The sequence below is a fragment of the Mchenga conophoros genome, linkage group LG3, assembly GCF_057382185.1.
Source record: "Mchenga conophoros isolate Kocher_MC1m ecotype Shallow Benthic linkage group LG3, M_conophoros_male_GT1.1, whole genome shotgun sequence".
NCBI lineage: Eukaryota > Metazoa > Chordata > Actinopteri > Cichliformes > Cichlidae > Mchenga > Mchenga conophoros.
In genome coordinates this window covers 59,936,461-59,953,749 of record NC_140528.1, presented here as the reverse complement: position 1 = coordinate 59,953,749, position 17,289 = coordinate 59,936,461, and the positions used below count along the sequence as shown (strand labels likewise).

General features: G+C 38.8%; 2 protein-coding genes across 2 annotated transcripts; both read right to left on the bottom strand.

Moving 5' to 3' along the window:
* Positions 1 to 659: 659 nt before the first annotated feature.
* Positions 660 to 4,904, bottom strand: LOC146579800 (Fc receptor-like protein 4). The gene is made up of 7 exons (XM_085265040.1): positions 4,868 to 4,904; positions 4,577 to 4,612; positions 4,101 to 4,367; positions 3,300 to 3,566; positions 2,910 to 3,188; positions 1,395 to 1,685; positions 660 to 867 (listed from the first exon to the last, which is right to left on the bottom strand). Exons 1-7 carry the CDS (start codon positions 4,902 to 4,904, stop codon positions 740 to 742), a joined length of 1,305 nt encoding a protein of 434 aa, XP_085121166.1. The 3' UTR covers positions 660 to 739.
* Positions 4,905 to 6,937: 2,033 nt separating this feature from the next.
* LOC146579799 (putative C-type lectin domain family 20 member A) lies at positions 6,938 to 13,942 on the bottom strand. Its single transcript, XM_085267999.1, has 7 exons — positions 13,915 to 13,942; positions 12,327 to 12,395; positions 8,675 to 9,013; positions 7,964 to 8,290; positions 7,653 to 7,744; positions 7,081 to 7,174; positions 6,938 to 6,945 (listed from the first exon to the last, which is right to left on the bottom strand). Exons 1-7 carry the CDS (start codon positions 13,940 to 13,942, stop codon positions 6,938 to 6,940), a joined length of 957 nt encoding a protein of 318 aa, XP_085124125.1.
* Positions 13,943 to 17,289: the final 3,347 nt, after the last annotated feature.

The window sequence follows — 17,289 nt, the reverse complement described above, 5'->3', positions numbered from 1 at the left end:
TGTGTTACAAAAAGCATCAGAATAGTTTAAACTTGATGGAAAAACTAACTGTGAAGACAAGAGGAATACATAACTCAGCCTGGTTTTCATCCAGGCTGACCCTCATCCGCAAAACCTTTATTAGAAACTTTTAAAAAGGCATTTGCTTTTACATGGTCATCTATTATACATAGCGGTTTCCACTTTAGGGCCACATGCTGCATCTGTGTGGTGCAAAAGTCTTCAGCCACCCTTCATCTCTTTATATGCAGCAAAGACCTGACACAGCACCTGATGATGCATCTGAACCTTCAGCTGAATCTTTTACTGTTCAATGAAGCCTCATCAGAAATGGTCTCAGTGGAAGGGTGGCTGCGAAGAATTAAGGAAGAAAAACAAAGAAAAGGCTGAGGTCCACCAAATGTCAAAAGAACTGGGCTGAAAATCAGTGGGAATGGCTCTGATGACACGATGAATACAAATTTGACATTGTTGGAGATCTTGTTAAAAATGATGAATTATGAACAGAAAAGGACCGTCAGAGTTTGATCCACCATGAAATAACATTTGGAAAACATCTGACTTCTTAGTTGTTATTTATCCACATTGTTTTTATTTTATTTGCTAGATTTCCATTTATGTTTACATGTTTCAGTAGATTACTGCAACTGTTTCCCATTTTCTTAGCAAAATATTAAGAAATGAGGGATGGCTCATGACCTGTGCACAGTACTGTATTTAAAAAGTAAAATATTTAATATCAGAAGAAAAACAACTCACCATTTGACTTTGTGCAGCAATACAACAAGAACAGGAGGAACATGAAAACGAACATTAGTCTAAAGATCATCAGAACAACAAATGAAGAGCTTTCAGGATCGAGCATATCTGTTGTTAAAAAAAAAAAAAAAAAAGGCACATTAACTGCTACCATCTTGAAACTTTTCCTCAGAATGAAAAGTTCTCTACAGTCTTCAACACACCTGAGTGAAATACTTCAGTTTGACATCACTCAGGCCAATCTTTATGTTACATTCAGAATCTAGTTCTAGTCCCGCTCCTTATCCACTGCATTATATTACTGTAAAATGCCATCGTCCTTGTGAACAGAAGCATTTTTAAAGCTGCTATTTTAGTGTTTAGTGTTTATAAGCACAGTGTAAGCACAAAGGGGTGAAATATCAGCTTCCTTTTGTTCTTTGCAAAACTGACACTAACTTTCTCCCTTCACACTCCCACTCAGTGTCTTCTCCAGGATCTCACATCTGATTATTATCTTGACTAGTCTGCATATTTGAGGCCAAATGTGTTGCAATATCTTAAAAACTGTGAATTACTGATCCAGGCATAAAACTGAAAATAAAAAACGTTTCTACATTTTGTCTTTCTATGACACTCACTGATGAAAAGCTCACCATTTTCATCAATGATGAGTGGATCACTGTACTCTGTGTAGTAGACTGGGTGTCCTCTTCCTCCTCTGCACCTGTAGAGTCCTTCCTGTGAGACACTGATTTGTCCTACTGAAGGGAACTGCATCTGCATCTGAACAGCATCTTGTGTGGTCAGAGGTTCAGATGAGTTTACATCTCTGTACCAGTAGAATTTCCATCCAGATGATGAGTTCACTGAGCAGCTAAGGGTCACACTGCCCCCTACTGGAATGTCTCTCACATCAATAGTTATTTGGGCCTTTGGGTGATCTGCTGTTGAGTTTAAACAAAGACAGAAATAAAATAGATATTACACCACACACAGGCCAGGATTACACTACCCTGATGTTATGTGCCTTCATTTTGCATTTTTCTTCTGGTCTTCCTCCTCCAATTACCAAATTGTAACAGTGTGAGTATGTGCAACATAGTGCAATGGCCCAAACTGTTAACACTGATGTCATCGCCTCTCACACACTCATTCCTCTAATACATAGCTGTAATGCCTTTTACATAGTTTCATTTTGATGCTTTTTTCATTTACAGACTGCAACAGTTTACTTTGGCTAGACAACTTCGTCCTGCATCATGAGAAGAAATCAACACTTGCCTTCCTGTAAGAGGAAAAGAAAATCCTGCTCATCTCGCTGTAACTTCCTGCAGCTCACATTACACTTTTTTTTTACCTTAGTATCAACATTTACACAAGACACACAAACACACGCTCGTTCAGCTGTCTTAGTGAGGACCTTCATTGACATAATGTTTGCCCTAACCCCTTACCCTAACCATAACCATTAAAAATTAATCCCTAACCTTGATCCTTAGCCTAAACCTAACCATAACCTAATTGTAACCCTGACACTAAAACCACATTTTCAGCCTTCAGGTGTGTGTCCTCACAAATGACTGTTGGTCCTCACATGTATAGTAGGATGCAGATTTCGGTCCTCACAATGATAGATAGACAGGAACAGACACACACACTCATTGTCATATCTTAGTGAGGACATCTAATTGAAAAATTGAAGGCCTAATCCTGAACCTTAGCCTAAACCTAACCATAACCTAATTGTAACCCTGACACTAAAACCACATTTTGAGTCTTAGAAATACCTTCAAACTTGCAGGGACGAGCATTTTGTCCCCACAATGGACTCTTGGTCCCCACAAATATAGTAGCATGCCAATTTTTTGTCTTTACAAAGATGTCTAAACATGTATACACACACATGCACACACACAAACCAAATCTGCCTCCCTACTTACAAAAAACTTTTTTTTTAATCATTATTTATATCATTATTGTACTCAGGTTATGGAGCAGCAGGTCAGCATTGCTGTCCCTATACCAGCTGAAAGTTCAGGAGACAAAGTGGTGACAAACTGCCAACAATGAGCTACTATCAGCTGTAGCTCTTTGTAACAATGTAACAATGTAACATCCTTTGTAGACCATTGAATTCATCCTGGGCTCACACAACAAACATGACTTACTTGATGCTGACAATGTGAAGGCTTCACTCCACTCTGTTGAAGAATATGAGTCATCTCTGCATCGACTCTTACACATGTAGTCTCCACTGCTGGACTCAGAAACTCTGAATGTCACATCATTATTGCGTGTCCACACTTTGAGTGTCCTGGGTCCTCTCCATTTATATTCCCACTCGGTGGTTTCACCTCCTTCCTGCACCTCACATGTCAGAGTGATCGTCTCACCTCTGAATATCTGAGGCCAGTTGGGTTGTTGTTTTACAACAACTTTATTGGAAACTGTTCAAACATATTAACAGTTAAGATAAAAAATAGAAACATGAAATCAACAGAGGAACCTTAGCATCATTTGATAATCATGAGTGAATGTATATTTCATACTAAACTCACAGGTTTTCTCAATGGTGACATCATCACTTCTATCAGTGTAGTAAGCTGGGTTTCCTCTTGTTCCTCTGCAGCTGTAGATTCCTCCTTGAGATACTCTGATATCTCTGTTTTGTTGATCTCTGATTTGAAGTTCAGAGATTCTTTGGGTTCGTCTGAACCACTCATATTTCCATCCATCAGAGCTCTGCACAGAGCAGGTCAGTGTCACACTGCCCCCTACTGATATGATTGTTGTTCCTGCTGTCAGTGTGGCCCTGGGTTTATCTGCTGTTATAAAAATTAAAGAAAAACAGATCCATACATTAAAAAAAAAGAAGCATGTGTTAATGTCATAAAACAGATAAGAGATAAGATAGAACTTTATTAATCCCTCGGGTGGGTTCCTCTGGGAAATTCGACTAAAACCTGCTACTTGCAGGAAAATCTTCAAAATTCTTCTTCATCATATTTTCTGCTCTTTGATTTTTTGCTGTCTTTCTCAACATGGTAACAGAGGCAGGGTGTATATCTCTAAATAAACAGAATATAACTGTTTTTCCATTGTCCTGCCTGACAAAGTGGACATAAAGGACCGGATTGGTTATAATGTAAGCACAATAACACAGAGTTATAAAGATACTTGAAAAACAACCACTTTTTGGCACAACACTGGGATTTGCATATTATTTTGTCACTATTTATCACTGTAAATAAACTCACTGTCTTTATTTGGAAGAGTTTGGGTCTGCTCATTACCTCTGATGTGACAACATTTAAATGTACAGGATCATAAATTTATGCTGTTGGTCACTGAGGACTTACCTAATACAGTTATAGAGACAGTATTACTGTTCTTTGTATAACTGTTGCTCGTCCTGTGACCAGAGCACTGATATTCAACACTGTGACCTGTAATTGTACATTTTAATCTGTGGTTTTTGTAATCACTGTAGCTGATAAATTCTTGACCATCCTTCTTGATTATATATTTCCAGTCAGTGTCTCTTCCTTCATTCATGTCACATTTGAAGACAATGAACTCTCCAATGAAAAAACTGGACCAGTTGGGTTCAATCGTTAGCACAGCATCTAGAATCCAACACAACCACACAGTTAACAATCTGAAACATTGAAACATTTTCTTTAGTCAAGAAGCAACATGTTCATAAAAATTATAAATGTGTTGCAAAAATGAGCAAAACCAGAAAGTGCTTAAAACTGATGCAGTAGGCTAAGATGAATCTTTACTAAATGAATAAAAAGAAGTCAATAAAATAAAGTGAAAACTGTTCAGTCACCTTGAGCGTGTCCAGTGCAGAGGAGTGTACAGAGCGCTACAATAAAGACAGAGACTTCAGACATTATCAAACTAAACAAACCTTTGTTAGATAAACTAAAGCAGCTCCACTCTGATCTGAGTCAGTGCACTAAAATCTAATCCAGTCTACAAACAACCATGTTGGTAACAAACATGAGTCCTCTGATCACATGACCTGAAATGGTACAAACGACTGATGCTCTGCTCTTCTTACTAAAACATGTTTATGGATCAGTATGAATCAAACAATAGAAGTCAGTGATGTACTCACAGAATAGGCCCAGCTCACAGAGCAAAGTGGCTCCCATCCAGCAGTGACACGTCTGAAAACTTCTACAACTTTCTGTAAAGAGAGAGAGTGAAGCAGCAGCACAGCAGATACCAAAGAGCTGTGAAGACCACAAACACTTTTTATAAGTTTTTGCTTCCTTCCTTTTACACAGACAAAGCAAGAAGATCTGACCACAACATACTGTCACATGTTTATTGTCTCCTGCTGCTGCAGAGACATGTTAGGCAGATTTTTTATGAGTAGATCACAAGTTAAAGTTAAATGTGAAGTCCTTTATTTTACACCCAGAAACACAACAAGAACAGAGCTCTGGCTGCACCTTCACATAACATAACATACTCCCTCTTGCCTCAAATACCGGGAACATTTTGGTTCTACAAGTTAATTGTTTATTTCATAATTACTTTGTGTAGTATGAATGATCATACGGGAAGTTTTTATCAGTAGGAAAAAGTGTAAAACCTGTGAAAATATAAATAAAAGTCCAAAATTTTTTTCTACTTGCTTATTTGTGGTGAGCAGCAGATCAAATTGAGTAAGAATTATAAATGGCTTCATGCCACATTCAGGCCAGTGACTCATTTATGCACGCAGACACGAGCAATACCTCTGTGTTACATGCACACATTTCTGCATCTCTGCCATTCAAAGACACTTTGTACATAGTTTATTTTATGTAATATTCAATACTGAACTGTACATTTAGTCTTTTTCAAGAAGAAATTTTTTATTCAGTGTTTTCATAAAAGCCTTGTTTTTATGCATTCACTGCTAATAGGGAGAACGTATGAGGTTTAAAGCCTGGAAAAGTTTGAAACCTTTTATTCTCCACAATGGAAAATGGCTAAAAAATAAAAATGCGTATCACATTATCCATCTCCTAATTTTATAAATCCTGCATTCAGCTTTGCAGTCTCCAACATCAGTGAAATGTAGTCAGATGCTGCTCATTTTATGTGTTCACTTGTTACTTTTTCTGACACGCTTGCATTTAAATGCGGCTCCCCGTCTCTCTGCATACCTGGCCTGTACCACCGTCTTCAGAACGTCTGCCCTTCTTTCACATAATGGTGTGATCTCAGTCTTTGCATGTGATTGGCCGATTGTGTGCCCATAAAAATGAAGTTCCATCTCTTCCTGCATGTATTCTCTGCAGGACTGAAGACTCAGCTCCCACACACCGACGGGCCAGACACATGAAGCCACTGTGGATGACTGTATTTTTTGGGGGATAGACTAAAACATCTTACCAGAGTTATGGGAAAGGTTTTATCATGGCTGAGATTCTACCTGTCCGGGTGATCTCAGACTGTTAGTTTTAAAAATGATCTCTCTCAGACCTGTGCTGTGAGGCAAGGGGGGATAAATACAACAGAAAAACACTGGATAAGAAGGTTCAACATTCAGAGAGTTATTTTATTGTAGACAGAACACATGCCTCCATAAACACAGATTAGGAGAGATGGCTATCGTATAACAATATGGTGACCAAATGAAAACATCAGAGTCACTACAAAGTAATGGAGCAGTCTGGTTGCAGCTATAAATATGTTTTTTTTTTCTACTGACTGAAAGAAGCAGAAAAAATTTTTCTTCACACAATTGTTTTTTAAAAATTGAAAGTCTTTTCAAAATAAAGTACTTAGATGCCATGTCCAAAGCACTGTAATGCAAAGTTTTCAAAGCTTGAAAGTGATTTGCATCTATTATTAGCACTTTGATTTTATTATTACAAATATTACAATATTTAATGTTATATTGCATAGGTTCTTCTTCCCACCCATAGTTACAATATTATGACCAAAAACCTTAGGGGGAAAATGAGGACAAGATCTACTGTTTTAATTACACTCTTAAAGTAAGTAAAAGTTTAATTTACTTAATAACTTAGGTTAGAATATACATCAGCTGTTATGAACTACACAAGTATAGGGTAAATAAATTTGCTGGGGAACGCAACAATCTTTAAATAATCTGTTTCCATCCATCAGCTCTACAAACCACTATAATCACTAATGTTGCAGTAAAACGACATTGGCACTTCTGCACTCAGCATCCTGTAAAGAGAGGAAAAAAAACTTTTCACTGATTGTTTGTTTGTTCTTTTACTAAATTACTTTTTACAAAATGATTGGTATGTTTCGAATTAAGGTTAGCATGATAGATGCTCCCTGTACGGAGGCCTCTCGTACCTGCGTTCTCAGTGGTCTTCAACTGAGGTTGAAATACACGTTTATATTTAAGCTGGACATCAGTCACCCCTTGATCTCTCAGGATTGTTTCCAACTAAAAGAAAAATACAATCAAAGAAAAGAATTGTTTGACATACTCTCCAGATTTAGCACACAGCTTCATACCTCTCTGTGTAACATTAAGATAACTATAATAATTAAACCATTTTTAAATCATCAGTTGGACTTTGAGGAGATACTTAAGTGTTGAATTTAAATATTTTTATTTAGTTTCTATTACTTTCAAAAACAAATGCACACAGACCATAATGTATTATGTATAAAAATAGAATTGACAGTCTTGCTAGACTTCAGGGATGAGTTCATGATGTCATAAATAACAAAGTGCTTCAGATGTGCTTCACTGAAAATATTACTCTTTTTATATTTTTGACTCTACTCAAGACTTTTTGCATACTGGTATTATTTTTTTCTGTAGGTAGTTTTTGGTTGATGTTCTGTTTACTGTAATTTTATGAACTCTTGCAGTATAACCAGTTTCCCCTGGTGGACCCTTGAAGCTATGTTTGTACCTTCTGTAGGAATAGGCTGGAAGTAGTAGAGTCAGTGAGATCCACATCAGACTGCACCTTCATCTTTATGACCATCTTCTTTAGCTTGAGACCTGCAGAATACAAACACAGAAATATAATCTCAGCCATTATTAAGACTGTCTTGATGAATGCTCTTACATCTAGGAAAGGAAGAAGAAAGTTGTTTTGGTTCATCTGAGCGTTGTGTTGATTGCGATCCTTATTATGAATATTATTATTTTTCTATCCGAGTTTTGACATCACACTTTTTCCAAGAAATGACTTATTGCTTTTGTATTTCAGGAACTTACCTCCTTGACACATGAATGTTGCTTTCTGGTTACAGTCAGCTGGTATCCAGCGTCCCTGCTGTGATCCTTCCACAGAAACGCATTTTCCACTATAACTTCCGCCTCTTTTCCAGTACCTGAAGGAGGTCTTTGTTCCATCTGACCAGTACCAGGAATCTTTAAACAGACCGAACCACACTGCGTTTGTAACTGAAGCAATCGCTAAATTTTCCTGTGCTGTATGCACACATGCCAGATCAGTGTGCTTCTGCCTGCACAGATCTTGACTGTTTGGCCAGGTTTGTCCCTGTGTGTAAACCACATACTTCTTGCTGCCATCCTGCTGAACTAAAAACATACAAGGAGAGAGGAATAAAAGGAAGTTAGACATCTTTTTTCTTCCAAGAAAAGTAGAAATCAGGTAAGATTTTTAGAGCCAGATTAACATTTAGGAGGGCCAAAGTGTGGCTAAATGCCTTAAACCATTGTAATTGTGTATTGATTCATATATGTGCACACATTTAAAAGAATCACACCTGGGCTATCATTTTGTGTGCTACCCAGCTAATGATTTTTCTTTCTTTGTTTTAGATATAAGAAATATAAATTTATATTTATCTTCACCATTAAATAATTCATATCAAAATCCTGAAGGTTTTATTTCAACTTAATCACTGTATGTAATTGCATCAGTTTACATTTGCTTTAAAGATCATTGTGTCATTTACTCACTTTCATAACACACATAAGCTTTGGTTACGTCACATGGCGCATCATTCCAGAGGCCGTTATCATACATCTCTCCACATGCCTCAACTCCTCCAGAGTTGCTTGGTTCACCAGGGCTCCACTGGGTGAAGCTCGTTACACCGCTGCCATCAGACCAAAGCCACCTGTTGGTCTGTCCATTGTAAAGTCCAATCCATGATGATGTCACGTCCAGTGTGTTGATCAGCTGGTTTTCATCATCCATGTTATTTATGGTTGCTAAGTCGGTGTACTTTAATCTGCAGAAGCTCTGAGCCTCATACCAGGTCAGGGATTTATTGATGAAGTGATACTGCTGAAGCACTTAAAAAAAAACAGCAGATTAGCCTTTCTTTCTTCAATTAAAAACAGACAAACTGCATCACCAAAGAGCATCAACTTTCTCATGCATAAATACACATCTGATTACTCAAGTTAAACCTACCAACCAAAAATATATTTTGTTTCCCATCTCATAACTGTTTTATTCTAAAATACATTTTTTTCAGTGAGTTTGTTCCAATGAATAATCTGTCTCGTGAAATCAAGAAACATGAAATAAGGAATTTAAGAAACAAGCTGGTTTTAAGAGATGAAAAACGTCTGCAACTTTAAAATATTAATTGGTTGGCAAATCTGATAAACACGTCAAGGTCTCAGGAATATTCAGTCAGAAACAGATCTGCAATAAATGCTGGCCAAGAATTCAGTTCAGATATGGCTCGAAACCCAACCGTGTCCTCTTGGCTTGAAAAACAAAAACAAAACAAAAAACTGGAAATTATTAGATTAAGCTGATCTTACTACTTTTGTCTACTTTTAGTTTTCCTTTTAAGTATGACAATGCACTGTCATTACAATCACCAAAAAATCTCCTCAGTTTTAGTAAAATCCAGCTGGGTTTATCATTGCTCAAAAAAAATATAAAAATGTATTTGACAAAACTAACAGACGGACTCTCCTCTCCAGCACCCTGGCATAGACTTTCCCAGAGAGGTTGAGGAGTGTGATTCCCCTGTAGTTGGAACACACCCTCCGGTCCCCTTTCTTAAAGCAAACCACGACTATTATGAAAAGTTACTCTATATATGTTACAAATTATGTCCCCTACATAAAAACATACATAAGAGATAACATAAGAATAACTACAATTTTTTTGTTATTCATCAAATGTTTGTTGTTTAAAACTATTTTGGAGCCATGGGAGAGGCCATGTTTTTTCGCACACAACGTATTCTGGGACGATGACGTGTATTGGTTGTCGGCTGTATAGGTGCTCTCATTCAGCTACCCTGTTTTGTTTTTTATAGTGTAGTAACCGTATTAATTAACTTGCCTATTAGTGACCTGGTGACGACTTGGTAGACCCGCACTATCCGGTATTTGAGTCTGACATTATTAGCCATGCCTGTGCCCAAACTCTGCTGCAAAAGTCAAATGATCGCTGCAGCATTGCTGACAGTTCTAAAACTGTCTAAAATTGTTAATTTGTAATAAACTGGTCAGTGTGGCTGCTCTGCCAGGTGTAACAATTAAGTTTGATTGTTAATTAAGTGTAACATCCAGGCTCGCTAGCTTCTATCTAAATATAATATACCATGTTCTGACTGAGAGATTTATTAAACAAATTAAAATGTACAGCTCTGCTATCACTTCCAACATAAATGATGGCAGGAAAGTAAAAAGCAGCGACGTTTGTAGGGTTACTGAAGTTGGGCAAGCTGGTATATAATGATGTGCTACGTGATCGCCAGCGCGACAAGCTATTGTGCAGTTACATCGTAAGGGTTTAAAAACTGAGCTTTAAAATGATTAGAAGTAATAAAAACTGTGAGAAGCCGACAGTGATCACTGACTGTTTTTAGGGGCTTGTTGAGATTAAATCGAACAAGATACAAAGCATTAAAATATGTTGAAAACACAACACTCTTATTAAATGAGAATACTTAGGGCCCAGAAACAGGATTCATCAGGTTATCACTTAAAGACTGGATACTGGTCATGGAGGCTAACAAGGGCTGCCCAAAGAACATCTGGATTAAGACATACGGCTTCAAAAAGTTTTGGTGCTTTACAACAAACCTTCTCAGTCGCCGTTGTCATTGGCAAGCAGTAGCCGCATAGACACCAGTAATTTTCCCTCACTCTTTCGTCCTCGTGTGACGGATTGTTTTCATCTTCATCTAAACTAAGTGCAGTTGACTATTTTCATTCTCTCTCTCGGGTTGCTCTGGTTCAAACTGGAAAGGTTACCCAGAGTGCATTGAGAAGTAAATAACAATGGCGGCCTACTGGTAAATCGGTTTTATGTCAAATGTGCTTAAAAGGAAAACATTTGGTGTATTTTAATACCACATATGTGTTATTGAAAGCACAGTACATATTTTAGCGCAAGAATGTCTTAATAGCTGGGCTTCCCTTTAAAGATGGGAACCACCAACCCGGTCTGCCAATCAAGGGGTACTGCCCCTGATTCCCACGCAACACTGTAGAGGAGTGTCAACCAAGACAGCCCCACAACATCCAGAGCATTAAGGAACTTGGGGTGGAACTCATCCACCCCAGGGGATCTGCAACCAAGAAGTTGCTTAACTACTTCAGTGACCTCGCCCCCAGAGATTGGTGGGTCATCCCCTTCATCCCCAGACTCTGCTTCCTCCACGGAAGATGTGTCAGTGGGATTAAGGAGGTCCTTGAAGTATTCCTTCCAGCGCCCGAAAATTTTCTCAGTCAAAGTCAGCAGCGCTCCACCTGCAAAATACACAGTGCAGGTAGAGCACCGCTTTCCCCTCCTGAGTTGCCTGACTATTTGCCAGAATCTCTTTGAGGCAGTACGAAAGTCTTTTTCCACGGCCTCTCCAAACTCCTCCCACACACGAGTGTGGAACAGACCAGACTCGTTCCTGGTGGGTGCTCCGCCAGTGCCCCGCCAGTGCCCACTCCGGGTCAGGGACGAGTTCCTGTCCCAAGTGGAGGAGTTTAAGTACCTCCGGGTCTTGTTCACAAGTGACGGGAGAAGGGGGTGGGAGATCGACAGTGATGCGGACACTATACCAGTCTGTTGTGGTGAAGACAGGGCTGAGTGTAAAGATGAAACTCTCAATTTACCAGTTGATCTACGTCCCTGCCCTCACCTATGGTCACAAGCTGTGAGTAGTGACCAAAAGAACAAGATCGCGGATGCAAGCAGTGGAAATGGGTTTCCTCCAAAGGGTGGCTTGCATCTTCCTTAGAGATAGGGTAAGAAGTTTGACCTTTCAGGAGGGGCCCAGAGTAGAGCCGCTGCTCCTTCACATCGAAAGGAGCCAGTTGAGGTGGTTCGGGCACTTGACAAGGATGCCTCCTAGGCGCCTCCTGGATGAGGTGTTCCGGGCATGTCCCACAGGGAGGAGGCCCCGGGGCAGACCCAGGACACGCTGGAGAGATTTAATCTCTCGGCTTGCCTGGGAACGCCTTGGTGTTCCCCCGGACAAGCTGGAGGAGTTGGCTGGGGAGAGGGAGATCTGGGCTTCTCTGCTTGGGCTGCTGCCCCCACAACCCGGCCCCGGACAAGCAGAAGAAAATGGATGGCTGGCTGGATGGATGAAAAAAACTAAACAAAACACTGATTGAGCTACTGCAGTGCATGCTTGTTTACCTGTTATAGTGGACCCTGCTAAAAGCAGTGCAGTTCTGGTGGTGGTCATCAAATGCATTATGAAAATTCCTGCAAACCAAAGAAGAATGACTAGCACTCATCTACTGAATACTGCCATATTCAGTTGATGATATATCCAAACTGAATGTATAAATATATCATCTTTTTTGTCATTTTCTATGAAGTTACAGAAAGAGTAAAAAGAGTAACAATTGTTTTACACATGTATGATAATTAATTAATTTAAAACTGAACACATAACTTGACATATAGGCTTTGAATCACCTAACTAAATTCCTAAGTAATTCATTATTCAATGATGCAGGAGGTAGTAAACATGAATAATAAAAAGAATTGTTCATATCTAATGTATTGTGAAATGGAAAGTTACAAAAATCCTAACTTTGACACAATAATTTACCATCCATTTTTTTTCTTCTTCTTTCTTCCCCATTTGTACAGGATGGCTAAATCTTTCTATAACGATTACACACAATAACTCTCCTTTGATGTCGATGACACCAATTAACTGAGCAAGCTTAACATTTCCTATAAATTGTTTTATACTGTTTTTTTATTTAGGCTTGCAAAAACCTTGGTGTTAGATTTGTTATAAATGCAGAGAATCATATCACATTTGGTCTCTTGACATGTCTTTTTAATGGGGGGTGTTTAGAGTTCTCTAAATACTGTTTTCAAATCTTGGCTCGTGTGATTTGGCATTTATCAATAGTTGGTCCACGACCCTGTCAGGGACACTTCCAATAGGGCTTAAAATCTGGGACACTCCACCAATTCTTCTCAGAATGGAAGAAGCTTCTCAGATGATAGATGAAACATCGTCAAGAAACTTAAAGAAGTCCAGACTCTTTCCAAACTCCTTAGATTGCACTGTACTCTGTCATAACACAGTTAAACTCTATTATTCTTGTGGAGTTTCAATGACACTGTGGGAATTGTATGTAAAATGATGCAAATGAGTCACTGGATGAAAAGATCTCTCTGACTGTGATAGAAATTGCTTCTTAAAACTCTGAAAAGTTGAAGTTTGCAAAATTTCAGTGTTTATAGACCAAGCTCACTGTTTGTTTCAAAAGTTTGGTAGCGTATTGTATCACCAAGCTAAACTCTACCATTGTTATTGAGTTTCTATGACACTGTGGACTTGCATGTAAAGCAATACAAATGAGTCACTGAATATAAAAATCTCTGTAACCATGTCACCCATGCAAGAAATGACCTGTTCCAACCCTGAAAAGATGTTTCTAGGTTTTGCAACATGTTTATAGACCCATATCATTGTTAGTTTCAAAAAGCTTTCACTCATAATATTTTCACTAGTGATATTCGATGCAGTTTTTCAGCTTCTTTACCACGAAACCGTTTTTTTATTCTCAGTTTAAAAAAATAAATAAATAAAAAAATTATTTCATTCATGAAATCTTGTGTCTTTTTCCCTCTTTAGTGAGTTTATAAGACTAAATTCTCAACAAAATCTTTAAAAAGTTTGCTTTGATTTATTTCATAGTTAACTCTTTTTTATTTTCATCATTACTTCACAAAAAATGTTTTTACTGTTTGGATTTACCTGCACAAATGAGAGTTTTATGACCCATGGTTCAGAAGAAGTAGTCTAGAAAAAAAAAGGCAAAACAGCAACTTAATACTCAGTTTTCTCAAGTACAGCATACAACACCACATACACCATTTAAATATTTTGCAACCAGTACAGCAACAAGTACCAACAAGCAAATAAAGTTAACGGTTGATCTATAAATAATTTATACTCAGAGATATACAAGATAGATATACAAGTACCTGATGCGGTTCAGTTTGCTTCTGAAACCTCCTGTGAATCTGAAGGTCTTTTGATTTACACACTATGAAAAGAAACTATGCAGACACAGAAACTTATTTGGTTATAGGTGTGCCAAAAGAGATTTAAAGAGCCAGTGACAGTCATTAGGCTAGTCTAACCGGAGCATCTGACATTAAGAAAATGAAGTAAGATTACATTTTAATATTTTGCTGTCTGCAATTATACATTAACATTACACTCGTGCAAAATCATTAAGTGATTCAGAAACAGTTAACATGACATTATAGCATTAAAGCCTTCACGTTGGTGTTACATGCTTATCCAATGTATACATGTCTAGATGAGTCAGATAACACAGACCAATTATTTAAACTGCAGGAATGTCTGAAATATATAAAGACCTGGATGGCCACTAATTTTATGCTCCTAAATTCAGATAAAACTGAGGTTATTGTACTCAGCCCTGAGAATCTAGATATATGGTATCTAACCAGATTCTTACTCTGGATGATTTTACCTTGGCCTCCAGTAACACTGTGAGGAACCTTGGAGTTATTTTTGACCAGGATATGTCCTTCAATGCACATATTAAACAAATATGTAAGACATGCTTTCTTTCCATTTGCACAATATCTCTAAAATTAGAAATATCCTGTCTCAGAGTGATGATGAAAAACCAGTTCATGCATTTTTACTTCTACAGGGAGTGCAGAATTATTAGGCAAGTTAAATTTTTGAGGAATAATTTTATTATTGAACAACAACCATGTTCTCAATGAACCCAAAAAACTCATTAATATCAAAGCTGAATGTTTTTGGAAGTAGTTTTTAGTTTGTTTTTAGTTTTAGCTATTTTAGGGGGATATCTGTGTGTGCAGGTGACTATTGCTGTGCATAATTATTAGGCAACTTAACAAAAAACAAATATATACCCATTTCAATTATTTATTTTTACCAGTGAAACCAATATAACATCTCCACATTCACAAATATACATTTCTGACATTCAAAAAGAAAACAAAAACAAATCAGCGACCAATATAGCCACCTTTCTTTGCAAGGACACTCAAAAGCCTGCCATCCATGGATTCTGTCAGTGTTTTGATCTGTTCACCATCAACATTGCGTGCAGCAGCAACCACAGCCTCCCAGACACTGTTCAGAGAGGTGTACTGTTTTCCCTCCTTGTAAATCTCACATTTGATGATGGACCACAGGTTCTCAATGGGGTTCAGATCAGGTGAACAAGGAGGCCATGTCATTAGTTTTTCTTCTTTTATACCCTTTCTTGCCAGCCACGCTGTGGAGTACTTGTGATGGAGCATTGTCCTGCATGAAAATCATGTTTTTCTTGAAGGATGCAGACTTCTTCCTGTACCACTGCTTGAAGAAGGTGTCTTCCAGAAACTGGCAGTAGGACTGGGAGTTGAGCTTGACTCCATCCTCAACCCGAAAAGGCCCCACAAGCTCATCTTTGATGATACCAGCCCAAACCAGTACTCCACCTCCACCTTGCTGGCGTCTGAGTCGGACTGGAGCTCTCTGCCCTTTACCAATCCAGCCACGGGCCCATCCATCTGGCCCATCAAGACTCACTCTCATTTCATCAGTCCATAAAACCTTAGAAAAACCAGTCTTGAGATATTTCTTGGCCCAGTCTTGACGTTTCAGCTTGTGTGTCTTGTTCAGTGGTGGTCGTCTTTCAGCCTTTCTTACCTTGGCCATGTCTCTGAGTATTGCACACCTTGTGCTTTTGGGCACTCCAGTGATGTTGCAGCTCTGAAATATGGCCAAACTGGTGGCAAGTGGCATCTTGGCAGCTGCACGCTTGACTTTTCTCAGTTCATGGGCAGTTATTTTGTGCCTTGGTTTTTCCACACGCTTCTTGCGACCCTGTTGACTATTTTGAATGAAACGCTTGATTGTTCGATGATCACGCTTCAGAAGCTTTGCAATTTTGAGACTGCTGCATCCCTCTGCAAGATATCTCACTATTTTTGTCACGGTGAGTGAGATGAGCCGTGTGGAAAATAAAGGAGGATCCAAACACAGGCAGTCGTGAGGGTGTGAAGGTGGTTTATTAAACACAAAAAGGAAATGGACAAACGGCGAACGGAGCAATGACTAAACTAAACTGGAACAAACTAACTACAGAACACGAACCTGGACATGAATGAGAGCGGGCGGAAACAGATGATGGTTGACTGCAGGGAAACACACAGATGAAGCAGGGTGGAAACACAGACGGACCAGCAACTACAATAACGGAGGACATGACTTAAATACACCCAGAGAAACACAGGGGAATTACACACAGGTGGTGGACACAGCTGGGAATGATCAACAAGACGAGACAGAGGTAAAACTGAACACACTCACATGAGACCCAGACCTTCACAATAAAACAGGAAATGAGAACACCACACCAAGACGCAGACCTGACACTGAGAGACAGACAGGAAATGACATATGAAACTAAACCCACATCGTAAACCCAGATAAACAGAAACATGGAACTCTAATAATAGAAATCATAATCATCACCATAACACGACAAGAGAACAAGAACACAATCCCTGATGCAAACTTAAATCAAAACACAAAAAACTCAAAATACTGGGTCCAACGAACCCAGAACCGTGACAATTTTTGACTTTTCTGAGCCTGTCAAGTCCTTCTTTTGACCCATTTTGCCAAAGGAAAGGACGTTGCCTAATAATTATGCACACCTGATATAGGGTGTTGATGTCATTAGACCACACCCCTTCCCATTACAGAGATGCACATCACCTAATATGCTTAATTGGTAGTAGGCGTTCGAGCCTATACAGCTTGGAGTAAGACAACATGCATGAAGAGGATGATGTGGACAAAATACTCATTTGCCTAATAATTCTGCACTCCCTGTAGGTTGGACGACTGTAATTCGTTGTTATCAGGAAGTCCTAAAAACTCCCTGAAAAGCCTTCTGTTAACCCTCTGTGGTCGCCGGAAGCGCCGGCACGTCAAAATCACATGACCAATTTAAGATGACACAGCTACAAGATGCAGCGATTCAGAGTCTCCATTTCAACTTGGGTCGAAAGGGCGGACTTCAAACTACATACCAGTTTTTGAATTGTATCGATGGGCCACGTAAAACCA

Coding starts and splice junctions, on each gene's coding strand:
- LOC146579800 (XM_085265040.1), bottom strand. CDS start 4,904: ATGGGAGCCACTTTGCTCTGTGAGCTGGGCCTATTCT. Junction 1,686..2,909: donor CTTCACATTGTCAGCATCAA/GTAAGTCATGTT, acceptor TAAACTCAACAG/CAGATCACCCAAAGGCCCAA. Junction 868..1,394: donor ACTCATCATTGATGAAAATG/GTGAGCTTTTCA, acceptor TTTTAACAACAG/ATATGCTCGATCCTGAAAGC.
- LOC146579799 (XM_085267999.1), bottom strand. CDS start 13,942: ATGGGTCATAAAACTCTCATTTGTGCAG. Junction 9,014..12,326: donor AGCAGGGTCCACTATAACAG/GTAAACAAGCAT, acceptor TTTTTTTTTAAG/TGCTTCAGCAGTATCACTTC. Junction 8,291..8,674: donor AGCTTATGTGTGTTATGAAA/GTGAGTAAATGA, acceptor GTATGTTTTTAG/TTCAGCAGGATGGCAGCAAG.